Source organism: Serinus canaria, chromosome 8 (assembly GCF_022539315.1).
Source record: "Serinus canaria isolate serCan28SL12 chromosome 8, serCan2020, whole genome shotgun sequence".
Classification (NCBI taxonomy): Eukaryota; Metazoa; Chordata; class Aves; order Passeriformes; family Fringillidae; genus Serinus; species Serinus canaria.
The window spans coordinates 1891979-1906456 of record NC_066322.1 but is presented as its reverse complement, the minus strand read 5'-3'; the positions used below and the strand labels follow the sequence as shown (position 1 = coordinate 1906456).

General features: G+C 45.6%; 1 protein-coding gene across 1 annotated transcript in view; it reads left to right on the top strand.

Moving 5' to 3' along the window:
* ROR1 (receptor tyrosine kinase like orphan receptor 1) overlaps positions 1–14478 on the top strand; it is a 157095-nt gene that overhangs the window by 119417 nt on the left and 23200 nt on the right. Inside the window, exon 4 of the mRNA XM_050977387.1 lies at positions 1168–1198. Within this exon, the coding sequence (XP_050833344.1) occupies positions 1168–1198 (31 nt within the window). The remainder of the gene's footprint in view (positions 1–1167; positions 1199–14478) is intronic.

Here is a 14478-nt window from a genome sequence, read left to right as displayed (position 1 = left end):
GCTGGGGAGCTGAGGAGCCATGGGACAGCCCTGAGAGTGACTTTGGACCCTGCTCTCTGTCCTGCAGGGCTGGGATCTCTGCCCTTTTAACCCACCCACTGGTTTCCTGAATAATTGGATCCATGGGAGTGTAGGAACAGCTGTATTTTCAAAGAATCATGGAATGTTCAGGTTGGAAAAGCCCTTTAAGATCATCCAGTCCAAGCAGCACCCAGCACACCACTAAACCATGTTCACCATTAAACCATGTCCCAGGTGCCACATCTTCAGTTGTAGGGATGGGGACTGCCTTGAGCAGACTGTTCCAACATTTTCAGAGGAGAAATTTTCCCAATATCCAATCCAAACCTCCCTTGGAACAGCTTGAAGCTGTTTCCTCTCCTCCTGTCCCTGTTCGCTGGAGCACAGCCCGACCCTCCCTGTCTGTCCCCTCCTGTCAGGAGCTGTGCAGAGCCAGAAGGGCCCCCCTGAGCCTCCTTTGCTCCAGGCTGAGCCCCCATTAATGGGGTACCTGGGTAGATTCAGACCAGAGGGAAAAAACTCCTTTATTCTGTGTCTGGTGAGTGAGAAACTTCAGCTGGCACTGCAGGCTGAGGGCCTGAGAGGAGACACATACATACCTGTCAGGGAAAATAAGCACTCATTCTCCCAAGTTTATATTGAGATAACTGCCTTCAAAGCTGATCTTACCACTCAGAAGGTTCCAAACAAGAAACAGGTTTTGTGTCTCTTCTCCCCCTCCTCCTCCACGGTCAGGGGGAAATAATTCACGGAGATGAAGATATTTGCACACAGTCCTGCTTGATCCTCTCTGGAACTGGACAAATAACACACGAGGAATGATGGATGCAATGAGTTTCATCTTCTTTTTTTCATCAATCTCCCATGTTTTCTGATTTCTGATAAGAAATTCATCATTAGGTGCTCTCCTAAGGCAGTTTCAGGAGGAGGGTGAGCTGCTCACCTGTTCATTGTCCTCGTGTCATGTTCTGCAGCCAATACAGGCTTGTCTTTGGTGCTGGGGGTCTGCCACTCCTCTGTTCAACTCCCTAAACCACAGCCAGCACCACAGACTGGTGCTTTTATCTTTTAAAAGGTTTTCAAAAGCTTCCTGCTTGCTACCTCGCCGTAACTCATCCTGCTGTTTTTCTTCTGTCACTTTTCCAGGTCCCCCGCCAACAGCGAGCCCAGGATCCTCGTAAGTGCTTTCATGTCTCTTCTGTGCCTTCATTAATCTTGCATTTCAGCAGTCAGAAGTTCATTTGTCATTTGGGGTGACAGGAGCACTTTTCCATTCTGCTTTTTAAGTGGGCTAGGATGGTAATTTATTGTAACTGAGTTATCTGTCTCGCAGTGAGATTTTCATGTTATCGTGTCAACTCCTGCTTCTTACCCCAGACTTCTTAATTTGCAATATTATTACCTTTAGATCCTCTGGTGCCTTCGGTCTGTGGAGTGATTTCAGGGCACCTCCAGGTACTTCATCCATGTCACAGCCCAGTCTGGGAAATATTTATCACTACAAGCAGATTTTACTACCCAGGGGCTTCTTGCTGATTTTAAGGGTTGTAAAGTGTGTCTGTCTCTCTGTACCTGTATTAATAACCTGCCTGAAAAGATTTGTTAAGGATTTTTGTAAGGATGGAGGAGGTGGGTGGGAGCAGAGCTCCCTGTGTGCTGGAGCTCAGGTTTGCTGCAGGCTCTGAGCACTCCCCACGCTGTGTTTTGGCACTGGAGCTTCTGTCTTGGGCACTTTTTGAGAATATTCACTTTTATCTCTAATTACAGAACACCTGATTGAACCTGCTCACCTTTTCAGTGCCTTTTTGTTCTCAGCTGTGATCTCTGGCTGTCCTGAGCCTTGGAATCAGTTTTGTGGTGCTTATCCACATCTCACATTGTGGAAAAATATTGAAAACCCACTTCTGGTGAGGGGAGGGAAACACAGACCCAACTGAAGCAGAAAATTCATCCATTCATGCAAAGAATGCAATTAAAAGGGATGCAAATCCCTGGGAGTTTTGCATGTTTTGAATGTTCCTGGCTCCTTATGGAAGATCCTCCATGAATTCTTGCAGAGGATGTGAATGAGGAGAAGGCTCTGACCACAAAAGGATGTTGTAGGATGCCCTCTAATGGAACAGCCTAAAATGTGATTTTATTTCCCCTTGGGAAGGTGCTGCTGAGGAATGCTGGGGTTTGCTTTGGAAGGGGAGCTCTTGGCTGGGCTTTCAGGGGATTTCAGCCCTGGCTGGTGACTCTGTGGGGCTCTGGGGAGGGGAAATTCCTGCTGCTCTGGGATTTGGGGGCTGTTGGGCTCTCCAGCAGTTTGGAGACTTAATGAATGAGCTGAGAAAATGGGGATTTTGTGCTGCTCCCACCCAGTTTGGGGTTTCTGAAATTTGTGGGGTTAAACAACACCTCCTTGGGGGTCAGAGCCCACGTGAGAGCACAGAGAGCAGATCTGGGCTGGAGTTTCACTGTCTGGGCCACTCAGGATTGCCTCACTTTTTAAAACAAAACACATTTGGGAATCTTTTTTCCCATTTTTTCTTTCTGTCAAGTGGTTTGGTGTTTTTTCTGCTCCCCTTCCAAAAAAAAAACCCCACAACTTAACCTGCTAAAATACACCCAAAGGATGTGAAAGGTGAAAAGAAAGGGAGATGTTCTGGTTAATAGTTGATTTTGTAGTTGTAATAATTATGATTTTGTACCCAAAAAAGGAATTTAATCCCACTTCAGATATATAATTTATATTATGTTACATTATACTATATTATATATTATATATTATATATTATAATATGTATTATAATATAATGTGATATAATATGATATATTGATTATAATATATATTATAATATATAATTATAATTATATAAAATTATAAATATATATTATAAAGATAGAATATATAAATATATTATATTATATTATTTGATATTATATTGTTTGATATTATATTATATTATATATATTATTTGATATATAATGTAAATATAATCTATTTATATATTATGAACATATGATATCCTATAGATATAATACATAAATATAATATTAATATATATGCATTTTAATATAGAATTTAAAGTAATATCTTAAAATCTGATATAAATGTATAATATCTAGAATATTCCATTATTCTATCATTGGGTGCTGCAGCTCAGGGGCTGTGGGGTGGCGTGGATGGCCCTGTCCCAGAGGTGGCTGTGTCCCCAGGAGGCAGCTCCAGGCTCTCCAGCTGCTGGAATCCTTTCCCCAGCGTGCATGGAGCCAAGGGCAGCTCCAGAGCAGCCTGGAGGGCAGAGAGCTCAGGGAGCTGTGCCTGGCAGAGGCCACCCTCAGCTCATGTACCTCCTTCTTTTCTCCGTGAACTTCTGAATTCAAACCCAAATTGGGCTGGTTTCATATTTTTAGTTGATTTTTAGGGAGATCAGAGCAGCCTTTTGGTGGTTCCCTGGAGTGTTTGTGCCCTGCTCTGTGCCCAGATTTCTCCCAGAATCCCAGCAGGGTTTGGGTTGGAAGGGGTCAGAGATCCCCTAATTCCACCCCCCTGCCACAGACACCTCCCTCCACACCAGGAATTGGCACTGTAGCCATTGCTTCTCAAAATTTCCCCCAAACCCCAAGTTTTGAACGTTAATTTTGAAGTTCCTGTGCTGCACATCCCTTTGAAAGTCACTTTAATCCATCAGGCGTGGCAAGGCTGCTCCCTGAAGGACACAGAAATGTGTTCTCAAACCAGGGATCAGAACCAGAGGAGAACGAGGTCCTGGCCATGAGAGGGTTAATGTCCCCACAGAGATCCTGTGGCCTGGGAAATGCTCTGTGCCCAATCCTTGTGTCCCTCTCACTCCCCAGGGTTCCCCTGAGCCTTGGCTTTGTGCTGATCCCAGACTGTGACACTGCAGGGCAAATCCTGGACACAAATCCCTGAGATTGGAGCTGGTGGGGCAGGAGCTGCAGTGAGGGAGAAAAGGAAAATGCCAGTTTGCTCAGGCTGGTGTGGAAATGAGCTGGAAAATCCCTGCTGGAGTGGAATCCAGTGGGGAGAGTGCAGGAGAATGCTCTGCATTTATTGTTTGTTGTGTTGTGTGCTCTGAGAGAGGTTTAACCTGGAGCTGTATGGCTGGGGTGTATTCCCAAGTGGGATGTGGACATGCTGGTGCCAATATTCCTCTGGAACAGTCCTTCTGTTCTTCATGCAGCCTCTCCTATATATAAATACCCTAAATATGGCATTGTTTTGTTCTTTATTTAACCACTGGGAACGAAGAGAGGGGGAAAGAGGAGACAAGAGGGCTGTAACTTTAAGGAGCATCTGATTCATAAAATGAAATGGGGTTTGTGATTCCCAGAAATTAATAGCTTGCAAGGCTTGAGAAACCACAACCCCCCCCTGGATTTTCCCATCTTTTTCAGTCATTGAGTTTTTTTTTTAATTTTCTTTTTTTAACTTTCAGCTAAACACATCTGGGTTTTTTAGTAAAACAGATCTTTTTGTGCAGTGGCTCTGTGTGCCAGCAACAAGAAAATGTGTAAGCACTGGCCAGCATCCAGGTGAGGCTTGGCCAGCTGTGTGTGTGATTGTGGATTTCAAGAGGAACACAGAGATTTTCCTCTTTTGGCCACAGAAGGTAAAACTTAGAGAAGAAAAAAAATGCCAATCCAGAGTCCAGAAGAGATTCACTGCTCCAGCAGCATCCTGGGAGTGATGTCCCTGCACTCCTGGAAACCTGGAATTCCAGCCTGTCCCACATTTTGTGGCTGGCACAGAAACTCCCTCCTGCTGTTGAGAGATGGGAATGTTGAATGAGGCCTGGACACAATTCCCAGGTGTTTTGCTGTGGGATCTTTTACAGCCCCACTGGGTGCTGCTGCAGCAGCTCCTTCCTACAGCCCTGTGGGATGTGAGACACAGCCCTGAGGTGGGAGATTCCAACCAGAGGCCAACATAAATATATTTTGGGGGGGGGGGGAAAGCCCCAGGTGGAGCCTGAGTGGCTGATGCTGACACAAACCATGTTCATCCTGCTGCATGACTTCATCCCAGGGCAAATAATCCCCCCTCAGCTTGCCAGGGGCTCAGGCAGGTTATCTGCCAGGGCTGCAGGGGGAATGTTCCCAGGGAGAGCTGCCTTGTCCTCTCCAGGGGCTCTTTGATCTGCTGCACATTATCTCTCTCTCGTGCCACTGATGCCTCAGGTTTGGCTTTTCTATTTTTCACATTCTGTGCTGCTTTAGAGTCAATTCTGAGCTTCACATTATGGGATGGTGAGCTCTGCCCAGAGCAGGGAGACAAAACAATTCCTGCTCCAGCTGGGCACCAAGGACAAATGATCCCAATCTCAGCCCAGGAGCACAAACCCCGTGGGCTGGAGAGAGAAAAACAAGCAGGGTGGGAGTGCCTGGGCTAAAGCTGGGCTGGGACAATGAACTGCAAGGTGGGAATGGAGCAGAGCTGATCCCAGGGAGAGACCCCGTGCCCGGCCGGGCATTTTGGGGCCATTTTGGGTCATCTTGGGTGCAGCCCTGGCTGGGCTCTGGTGCTGCCCAAGGTGGATCCATGGAGGAGATCCTTGGAATCAATCCCTGCTTTATTCTGGAGCTCTGTCCAGCCTCTGCTCCAGCTCAGCCTGCACAAGGCACCACCAGTGTCTCACCTTTCCCTGGATTGTTCTGCTCTGGCACTGGGGACCGTGAAGTGGCTGCTGAGGGTGCTCATGTTTTTGGGATTTGTGCTCTTGGGTTTTCCTGAGTGAGCAAAAAGAACTGAAAAGCTCTGGGTAAATGTAACACAGCATTTGGGAAGCCACAGGCAGGTCTTGCATGAAGTGAATTGGCTCCAGAGCCTATTCCAGGGTGTTTTATCACCTCAGGGTACTTAGGTAGCTAAATATACACCTTATCTGGGCATCCCAGGCTCCTTTGCCTCTCCACCTCCCCTTATCTCCCAGACATGTGGGAAGCTGAGCCAAAGTCAGGTTTCAGGTATGTCAGAGGGGCCTGGAGTGGAGCTGGTGCAGCTGGAGAGGCACCTGGTGTGGGGGGAGCAGTCCAGGAGTGGCCTGGGACAGACAGGGAATGGGATCACAGGCTGGGCTGGGCTGGGCTGGGCTGGGCTGGGCAGGGCTGGGCTGGGCTGGGCTGGGCTGGGCTGGGCTGGGCTGGGCTGGGCAGGGCTGGGCTGGGCAGGGCTGGGCTGGAGAGCACCTTCAATCCCACCCAGTGCCCCCCCTGCCATGGCAGGGACACCTCCCACTGTCCCAGGTGCTCCAGCCCCAGTGTCCAGCCTGGCTTTGGGCACTGCCAGGGATCCAGGGTCAGCCCCAGCTGCTCTGGGAATTCCATCCCAGCCCCTGCCCACCCTGCCAGGCAGGAATTCCTTCCCCAAATCCACCTGCTCCTCTCTGCCCTGCATCACCCAGTGCTTTTCCTATCAAGCAAGGAAAGTTCCTTCCATGCAGAGCTTTAAATTGTGTTTTGTTTTGCTCTGGCAAACCTACAGAAAAGAAACTGGCCTGGAGTTGGGTGAGAGACTGACCTTGGGAAGTGCTTTTGGCTTTAGGAGGGTGTCAGGTCAGTATTCCTGCAGGAATATCTGTGGGCAGTGCCAATAAAATCCCTCCTGCCCACTCCTGGCACGGGGGGAGGCCCAGCAGACAGAGCTGCATTATTTTTATATATTAATTTGCTGCAAACAAATGAATTGCAGGGGTGTCAATACTTTCTTAAGCAGGGAGTGAAGTGCACTAGGAGTTGGGCACAGGGAGCACCAAGGGCAGACAATGTGCCATGAATGTTTGGTTTTCCTTCTGTGCAGGGTCACCAGAGCAGCAGCAGATGGGAATTCATGTTTGGGGGGCAGGTGACCAGGCAGGGTTTGGGGAGTTTGGGGTTCCCATTTCCCTGGCCTGGCACGTGGGATTTGTGGCCCAGGGGAGTGGAGAGTGAGGATAACACTGAAAGAGGCATTTGTGCTGTCATTTTATCTTTATTGCCTTTATTTATGGATCAGACTTTGTTTATATTCATATTTATATGTGTATATATCAAGACCTTATTGCCTTCTTTAACCCTGGATCCAGGAAATTCTCAAATCCCTCCCAGAGTCCTGGTTATTTATTGGACTCAGTGATTTTTCCCAACCTTTATAAATCTCTGATTCCAAGGGGACTGATAAGTGAAGTACAGAACAGGATAAACTTTCCTTTCTCTAATTGGATATCTCAGTTATCAGTCTTTCCACAACACCAAAGAAATCCTCTGATGACATCATTTGACCCTGAGTTAGAGACTCTCTGCCTTATTTATTCTGATTTATTTAAAAAGGAGCAAAATGAGGATCATTTTGGAGTTTTTGACAACAGAAAGGCAAAAAAAAAAAAATTAAAAAACTAAATCAGGAAGGGCTGAAAAGTTGCATTACTTCTGCTGATCATTTCCTCCAGGCTGTTGTGTTCATGGAAATATTCTCCAACTGCTGTAAAAAATAATAAATATCCTTGGGCCCAGTTGGCAGTCTGGGTCTGAGCAATAATAAACCCAGTCTTGTGAGTTAAACCCACAGCCCAGCCTGCCAAATGTTGTTCCCATTTGCTGGAACTGAGAAATTTAGATTTTCTCTACTGACAAACACTAACACTACATTTAACCTAAAATCCTAAAGAAAGCTTCCAAAATTAAACAATAAAACTAAAATTAAAAGTGTGTTGTTTAAATGGAAGTGTATAGTATCACATAATACAAAACTTAAAGTTTTAAAATATAATAATGTATATAAAACAAAATGAAAGTTTAGAATATAATCCTCCTTCTTCAGAAGCTTAAGTAATATTGTATAATGAAATTAAAAAGTCCACATTACAAACCACAAGAAATTAGTTATGAAGTTAAAAATAAAATTCAAGTATCATTTTTAATTAAGGAGTTTATCCTTAAAAAGCCTTATTAAAAAGCAAGTACAGCTTCATTTTTGAATTTATGAATGTAAAATACTAAAACCCTCACAGTTTCTAAAATGTAATATAAATAAAAGCTAATAAACATCTGAGCCCAAACAAAAACTGCCCTCTCACACATTTAATCATGACAAAAGAAAGCTCAAACCCAAGAGCCATGAATGCCTTAATGTCACCTTTTTTCCTGGGTGTCACCCTTCTTGTCTGGGCTGGAATTCATCCCCCAGGACAGGAGGATGAATTCCCAAACTCCACATTAAGGCTGATCCTGAGCCTGCTTGGAAACAAAACTGGTTGGATTTGATTAAACAAATAAAATAGAGGTGAAACAAATAAAATAGAGGTGAAACAAATAAAAGAGAGGTGAAACAAATAAAAGAGAGGTTGGTTTGGGGACAAAGATTGGATTTTACAGTGGAAAATACACCCCAGTCCCAGGTTTTGGGAGCTTTCTCTTCTGAGCTTCCAAACTTTGCTTTTATTATTCATTAATAAATAATTTTTAAGTTTTAACTTTAATCAGTATTTTATTATTAATTAATCAAAGCAAACTTTTATATGATTTTTTGCTGACACCAAGCTGAGGCCATCGAGCCTTTGGGTCAGAAAATGAAAACTGCAGAGCCCCTGAGGCAGCAGAGATGCTGGCAGTGCTTCAGAGCAGAGCTATAATCTGCTTTTCCCATATTTCATCTGGTCATTCCAGCTAACAGCTCTTTTGAAGGCAGCCCCAAATTCCCTGCTGGAGCTGCTGGAAGCCTGCAGCAGCACCTGGGGCCAAAGCCCTGGGTTTTGGTGAAGCATTCCAGTGCTCAGGAGCTGGGATTTGCTCTTTAGGACGGGGTTTAATCACAAATTTCTCATTTAGCTCTGATCAGAAGGAGGTTTTCAGTGGCTGAGAGGGATTTCTTGGGGGAAAGAGGTGACAATATTGCAGTGACAATGGAATTGTGCCACGCTGGCTCAGGGGTCAGTCCTGGCTCAGCAGAGCCTGGCTTTGGGAAGGGCTTGGCCTGAATGTGTGTTGTGTGCTCAGAGAGGACAAACAAACCAATGTTTTAGGGAATCTCTGGTTCATGTGAGATTAAAGCTGATTTTTGTTCTGTTTGAGGCAGCACAGGAAAATCCCAGCTCTGGGGTTGGATCTGTGAGCCCAACCCAGCTCCTTCTCCAGTGGGCTCTCACTGCAGAGCTGCTAAAAGAGAGGTTGGTTTGGGGACAAAATTGGATTTTACAGTGGGAAATACACCTCAGTCCCAGGCTTTGGGAGCTTCCTCTTCTGTTTGGGGGCTTTGCTGGTCTGCCTTATACAGTTAAAAAATAAAACAAACAAAAAGTTAAATTATTTGTAAGCAAGGTCCTTGATTTCCCTCCCCACCAGGCTGTGGTGGGCTCAGAGTCATTCCAAGGATTCAGTGCTGCAGGAGAACAGATCATTTGGGTTTTTGGGTTTTTCTGCTCCCCACTGCCTCTGCTGCCCAGTGTTTTACTCCTGGGGAAGAGCGGGAAGGGCTGCAGGTGGAGGAGGGAAGGAGGGAAATCATTCTGTAAATAATTCTGTAAATAATTCTGTAATAATTCTGTAATAATTCTGTAAATAATTCTGTAATAACTCTGGGTGTGAAAAGGTGTCAAAGGGTGTCTGGAGTGTAACTGAGTCAGAAAACTGACAAATGAAATGAATTGGGATTTTTCTGGAAGAGCAAATGGAACATCTCTCAGGTGGAACACGTGGCTTCCAAAGTCCTTGTTCTCCTTCAATCCCTGCAGTGTCTGGTGGCCAAATGCTGCTCTAGAACTTTCCTGGCAGTGCCTGGGTGGAAGGGGGGAACAAAGAACATTTCAGAGCCCATTTATAATGCCTGAGGTCATCTCTGAGGTTCCCCTGGGCCAAAAGGCCTTTAATTAGGAGGGAAATCCTCTGGAAAGGCCTGGAATGTTTCTGTGGTCACAGTAAAACCTCTCACAGGAGGCAGCAGTAAAATCTCAGTGGGCAAATCTCAATCTCTGTCTCATTTTGTGCTTTTCCTTCAGTGCCCAGCTGCTGCTGGTGTTCCTTAACAAATCCTCTCCTGCTCTTTTGGTTTTGTGCTGATGGGAACCAGGGAAAGGAGCACTGAGGGATGTGCTGGAGCTTCAGCAGATCCAAAGGCCAGCTCTGGGCACAGCTCCCAGCAGGTTTTTGTTTTATCTGCCAGCCTGGCTTCCAGTGGGCTGGAAAATGACTGCAGATGAAACATTCCAAACGTTGCTGTAGTGAAAGATCTGCTTGCTTGTGGTAGGAATTATTCAGGAGAACAAAAAGCAATAAGAAATAAATAAATAAATAAAATAAAATTAAAATTAAAAATAACATTTTAAATGTGGCTGTAGTGAAAGCTCTGCTTGCTTGTGGTAGGAATTATTCAGGAGAACAAAAAGCAAAAATAAATAAATAAATAAATAAATAAAAAATAACATTCAAACGTTGCAGTAGTGAAAGCTCTGTTGCCTGTGGTAGAATTATTCAGGAGAACAAAAAGCAAAAATAAATAAATAGATAAATAAATAATAAATAAATAAATAATAAATAAATAAATAAATAAATAAAATAAAATAAATAAAAATAAAATAACATTTCAAACGTTGCTGTAGTGAAAGCTCTGCTTGCTTGTGGTAGGAATTATTCAGGAGAACAAAAAGCAATAATAAATAAATAAAATAAAAATAAAAATAAAAATAAAATTAACAATAAAATTATTATTATTATTATTATTATTATTATTATTATTATTATTATTATTATTATTATTATTATTATTATTATTATTATTATTATTATTATTATTATTATTATTACTACAGTTGCATCCTTGCAAGCCTAGGGCCCTGGCAGGGGGAGAGGCAGCATCTGTGGCTCTGTGGGATGGATTTGTTTCCTGTCCCTGGTGTTCTTTCACCTCGTGAGAAGCCCTCTCTGTCTGTATGGAAATCCTTCCTTGCCTTGGGCACTTTGGGGTTCTGCTCCCTCCTTTGCTCTTTGCCTGCTGGGACATCCCAGGCTGGCATCCAGAGCTGGGTCCTGGAGCTCAGCTCTCCCTGCAGATCCATCCCTGTCCCAGGCTGGCATCCAGAGCTGGGTCCTGGAGCTCAGCTCTCCCTGCAGATCCATCCCTGTCCCAGCTGGGAGCTGCAGAGCTTCCCTGCCTCGGAATCATGGAGGGGGTTGGGTTGGAAGGGACCTCAGAGCTCATCCCAGGGCAGGGACACCTTCACTGTCCCCAAGCTGCTCCAGCCTGGCCTTGGGCACTGCCAGGGATCCAGGGGCAGCCCCAGCTGCTCTGGGCACCTGTGCCAGGGCCTGCCCACCCTTCCAGGGAACAATCCCAATATCCCAATTCTTTTTCAATTTCAACTCATCCCAAGCTCGATTTAAGATTTTACTCCAGGCTTCTGCAGCCTTCAGGAGAAGCAGAGTTGTTTACTCAGCCTAGTAAAAACATTCAAGTGGGAATAAATCTGTGGTGACCCCAGGTCTGCTCATGACTTCAACAGGGTGTAAAACCTTGGGAATGAGTTTTCCTACCAGGATATCATCCCTGCTCAGCCAGCCTCTGGGTAGTTACTGCTCACCCTCAGTGTGTGCAGCTCCATCCCAAAGTCCTGCAGTGCAAGGGAGAAGATTATAAAGTGTTACATTATTTATCCTGATAATTAAAACCACTCCTGACCTTGCAGCTCTGGCTGTTCAAAGCAATAACCCCAGGGCACCTCAAATACTGTAAAAGGAGTTAATCATCCATGTCTGAGTGTGTCAAGTTTATTGGTCTTGTTAACAGGACAACATGTGTGGTTACCTGGGTGAGGAAGGAAAGCCCTTATCACCTGAGCTGCTGTTTGGGTGCTGTTGGTGCCTGAGCCTGCCAAGATCAGTGCTCAGCAGAAATGAATCACAAATGTTTCCCTGCCCTGGTTCCCCAGCTTGGGTGGGTGAATTTACTTGAAACAAAGAGATTTTCTGTCCCTCCTGACTTTGCTCCAGATGAATGGACACATTCTTCTGCCCAGCAATCAGCACCAAGAGCACTTGGCAGGGCTGTCCCCCTTCAGGGTTCTCAGCTGGCTTAGAGACTGGGGGGACTTCAAGTGAGAAGGGACTGATGCCTTGAGCAGGCTGAGCTGGAGCAGAGGCTGGGCAGAGCTCCAGAATGAAGCAGGGATTGATTCCAAGGATCTCCTCCATGGATCCACCTTGGGCAGCACCAGAGCCCAGCCAGGGCTGCACCCAAGATGACCCAAAATGGCCCCAAAATGCCCGGCCGGGCACGGGGTCTCTCCCTGGGATCAGCTCTGCTCCATTCCCACCTTGCAGTTCATTGTCCCAGCCCAGCTTTAGCCCAGGCACTCCCACCCTGCTTGTTTTTCTCTCTCCAGCCCACGGGGTTTGTGCTCCTGGGCTGAGATTGGGATCATTTGTCCTTGGTGCCCAGCTGGAGCAGGAATTGTTTTGTCTCCCTGCTCTGGGCAGAGCTCACCATGCCCTGATGTGAAGCCAGACCCACACACTAAAGCAGCACAGAATGTGAAAATAGAAAAGCCAAACCTGAGCCATCAGGACCATTGCAATCCCCACTGCTGCAGGACTTCTCTCTCTGGGTATGGCTGAGCTCTGGTGATTCTCCATCACCTGGGGCACATCCTTGGGGAAAAAAGTTGATTTGATTTGTCTTTAACTTCTGAACATGCTCCTGCATGGGGTCAGGTGCCCCTTTAGGATCCTGAATGTGCAGCCCCTCCTCCCTGTACCCCCTGACTCTGCCAGGGGGGCCCTGAGGGGTCACTTTTCCACAAGCTCCTGGGAACTGCCCCCACCTCCAATCCTGAGTTGTTTGGGCTTCATTCCAGCCATTCCATGCTGTGGCTTGGGTGTGTAAGGCCAGCAGGGCTGGAGTGATTTGGGTTTCCCCAGGATGGACAGCCCAGAATACCCTGCTGGGATCATGGACAGGTTTCTTCTACAGCTCTGGGATGGAAACTGCCTCCCCCTGCCTGTGCTTCAATTCCTTTAACAATTCCCCTCTCATGTCTTCTTCAGCTACTTTTGGAACAGAAACGATTTTATTGCATTTAAATGATAAATTTAATTCTTTTAACACATTCCACTCTGGTGACAGTTCCACCATTTCCATCTTGTGAGAAACAAATGTGAATTGCAGCAGAAACTCTTCCTCTTGGGCCTGAAAGCATCACAAAGCCTCTTTTGCACTGTTGGCAGCTCTGACAGCTTTGGAAATCTCCTTGTCTGGCTTTTGCTCCTCGTGGTCATTTTTCAGCATTCATTTTAAACGTGGTGCTGTCAGTTTTTGCTCCCCAACAGGCACCAAGTAGCCCAGGAGGATCAGATCAGGATTTGCCCTTCCAGGAGCGTTCCCATCTTCTGGAGATTGGGAAGGAGCAAGAGATAATGAGAGAAAATATTCTTCCAGCAATGATAAACGTGAGGGAAGGCTCAGGGAGGGTTTTGGGGTCCCATCTCAGCCTCTGTGGGGATAAACCTGAGCAACTCTGAGCTTCAACTCTGCGTTTTTCCATGAATAACAGGGATTGTTGCTCCATCCTTGGCACTGCAGACAAAGCAGGCCCTGGTGGTCCTGCCAAAATAAAGTTCCTAGGCTGGATCAAAGGAGCAGCAGGGCAGGAATATCAGGGTTTCCTTTGATTTCCACTCTCAATGCTTGCATGGGGGGGGTGCCTGCCTTTTAAATGATGTTTGCCTTAATCCCCAGGTTTTTCTGCAGTCCCCAAATCCATGTTTCATGTTACAAGGGCACCCTGAGAGTGAGTATTGATCTGAGCACTTCACCCACTCCCAGATAAAACCCAGCTTTAAAACTGGAGCAGCCAAGAGTGCCAGAACAGATGCTGCTAAAACAAGGCTCCAGAAACAATCCTGGTATCTTCAAGAATATTTCATTAATATCAGCCACATCATGCATTGGAGCCTCTCAGTACCAGTTAATTCCAGATTTGCAGCTGAACTGTTGGGAAGTCTGGCAGCCAAGCTTTCACTTGCATCAAAACACCCCAATAATCAGGTGCAAAATGCCTTAAAGAATTGTGATCCATTCCCAGTGGCACATTAACATCATTCCTTCTGATGGAAACCTCCAGGGGATTCCCATTCTCTGCTGGCACACTGGAATAATAAAATAAAACTAAATGAAGCAATTGGGATGGTTTTATGTGTTGGGAAATATCAATAAATTCCATATCCTAAAAGTTAGGTCCAGGAAAATTTGTGCTTTTTCAGCTGCATGAATTTTAGAATGTGCTTGTTGTGGGGGATGAAAAGTGGCTTTTTTTTTTCACCTGGAATTCCAATTATTGGCTGTAAAAAGGCTGTGAAGGGGCAGCACTTGAGATGTTTTCTACAGACTCAGACAAACAATTTAAACTTGTGGAGTTTCAAACTTGCTGGCCTTGAAAAATTAGATGTTTCCAACCAAAAAAATAAAAGGGTTTAGAATGTACTTAG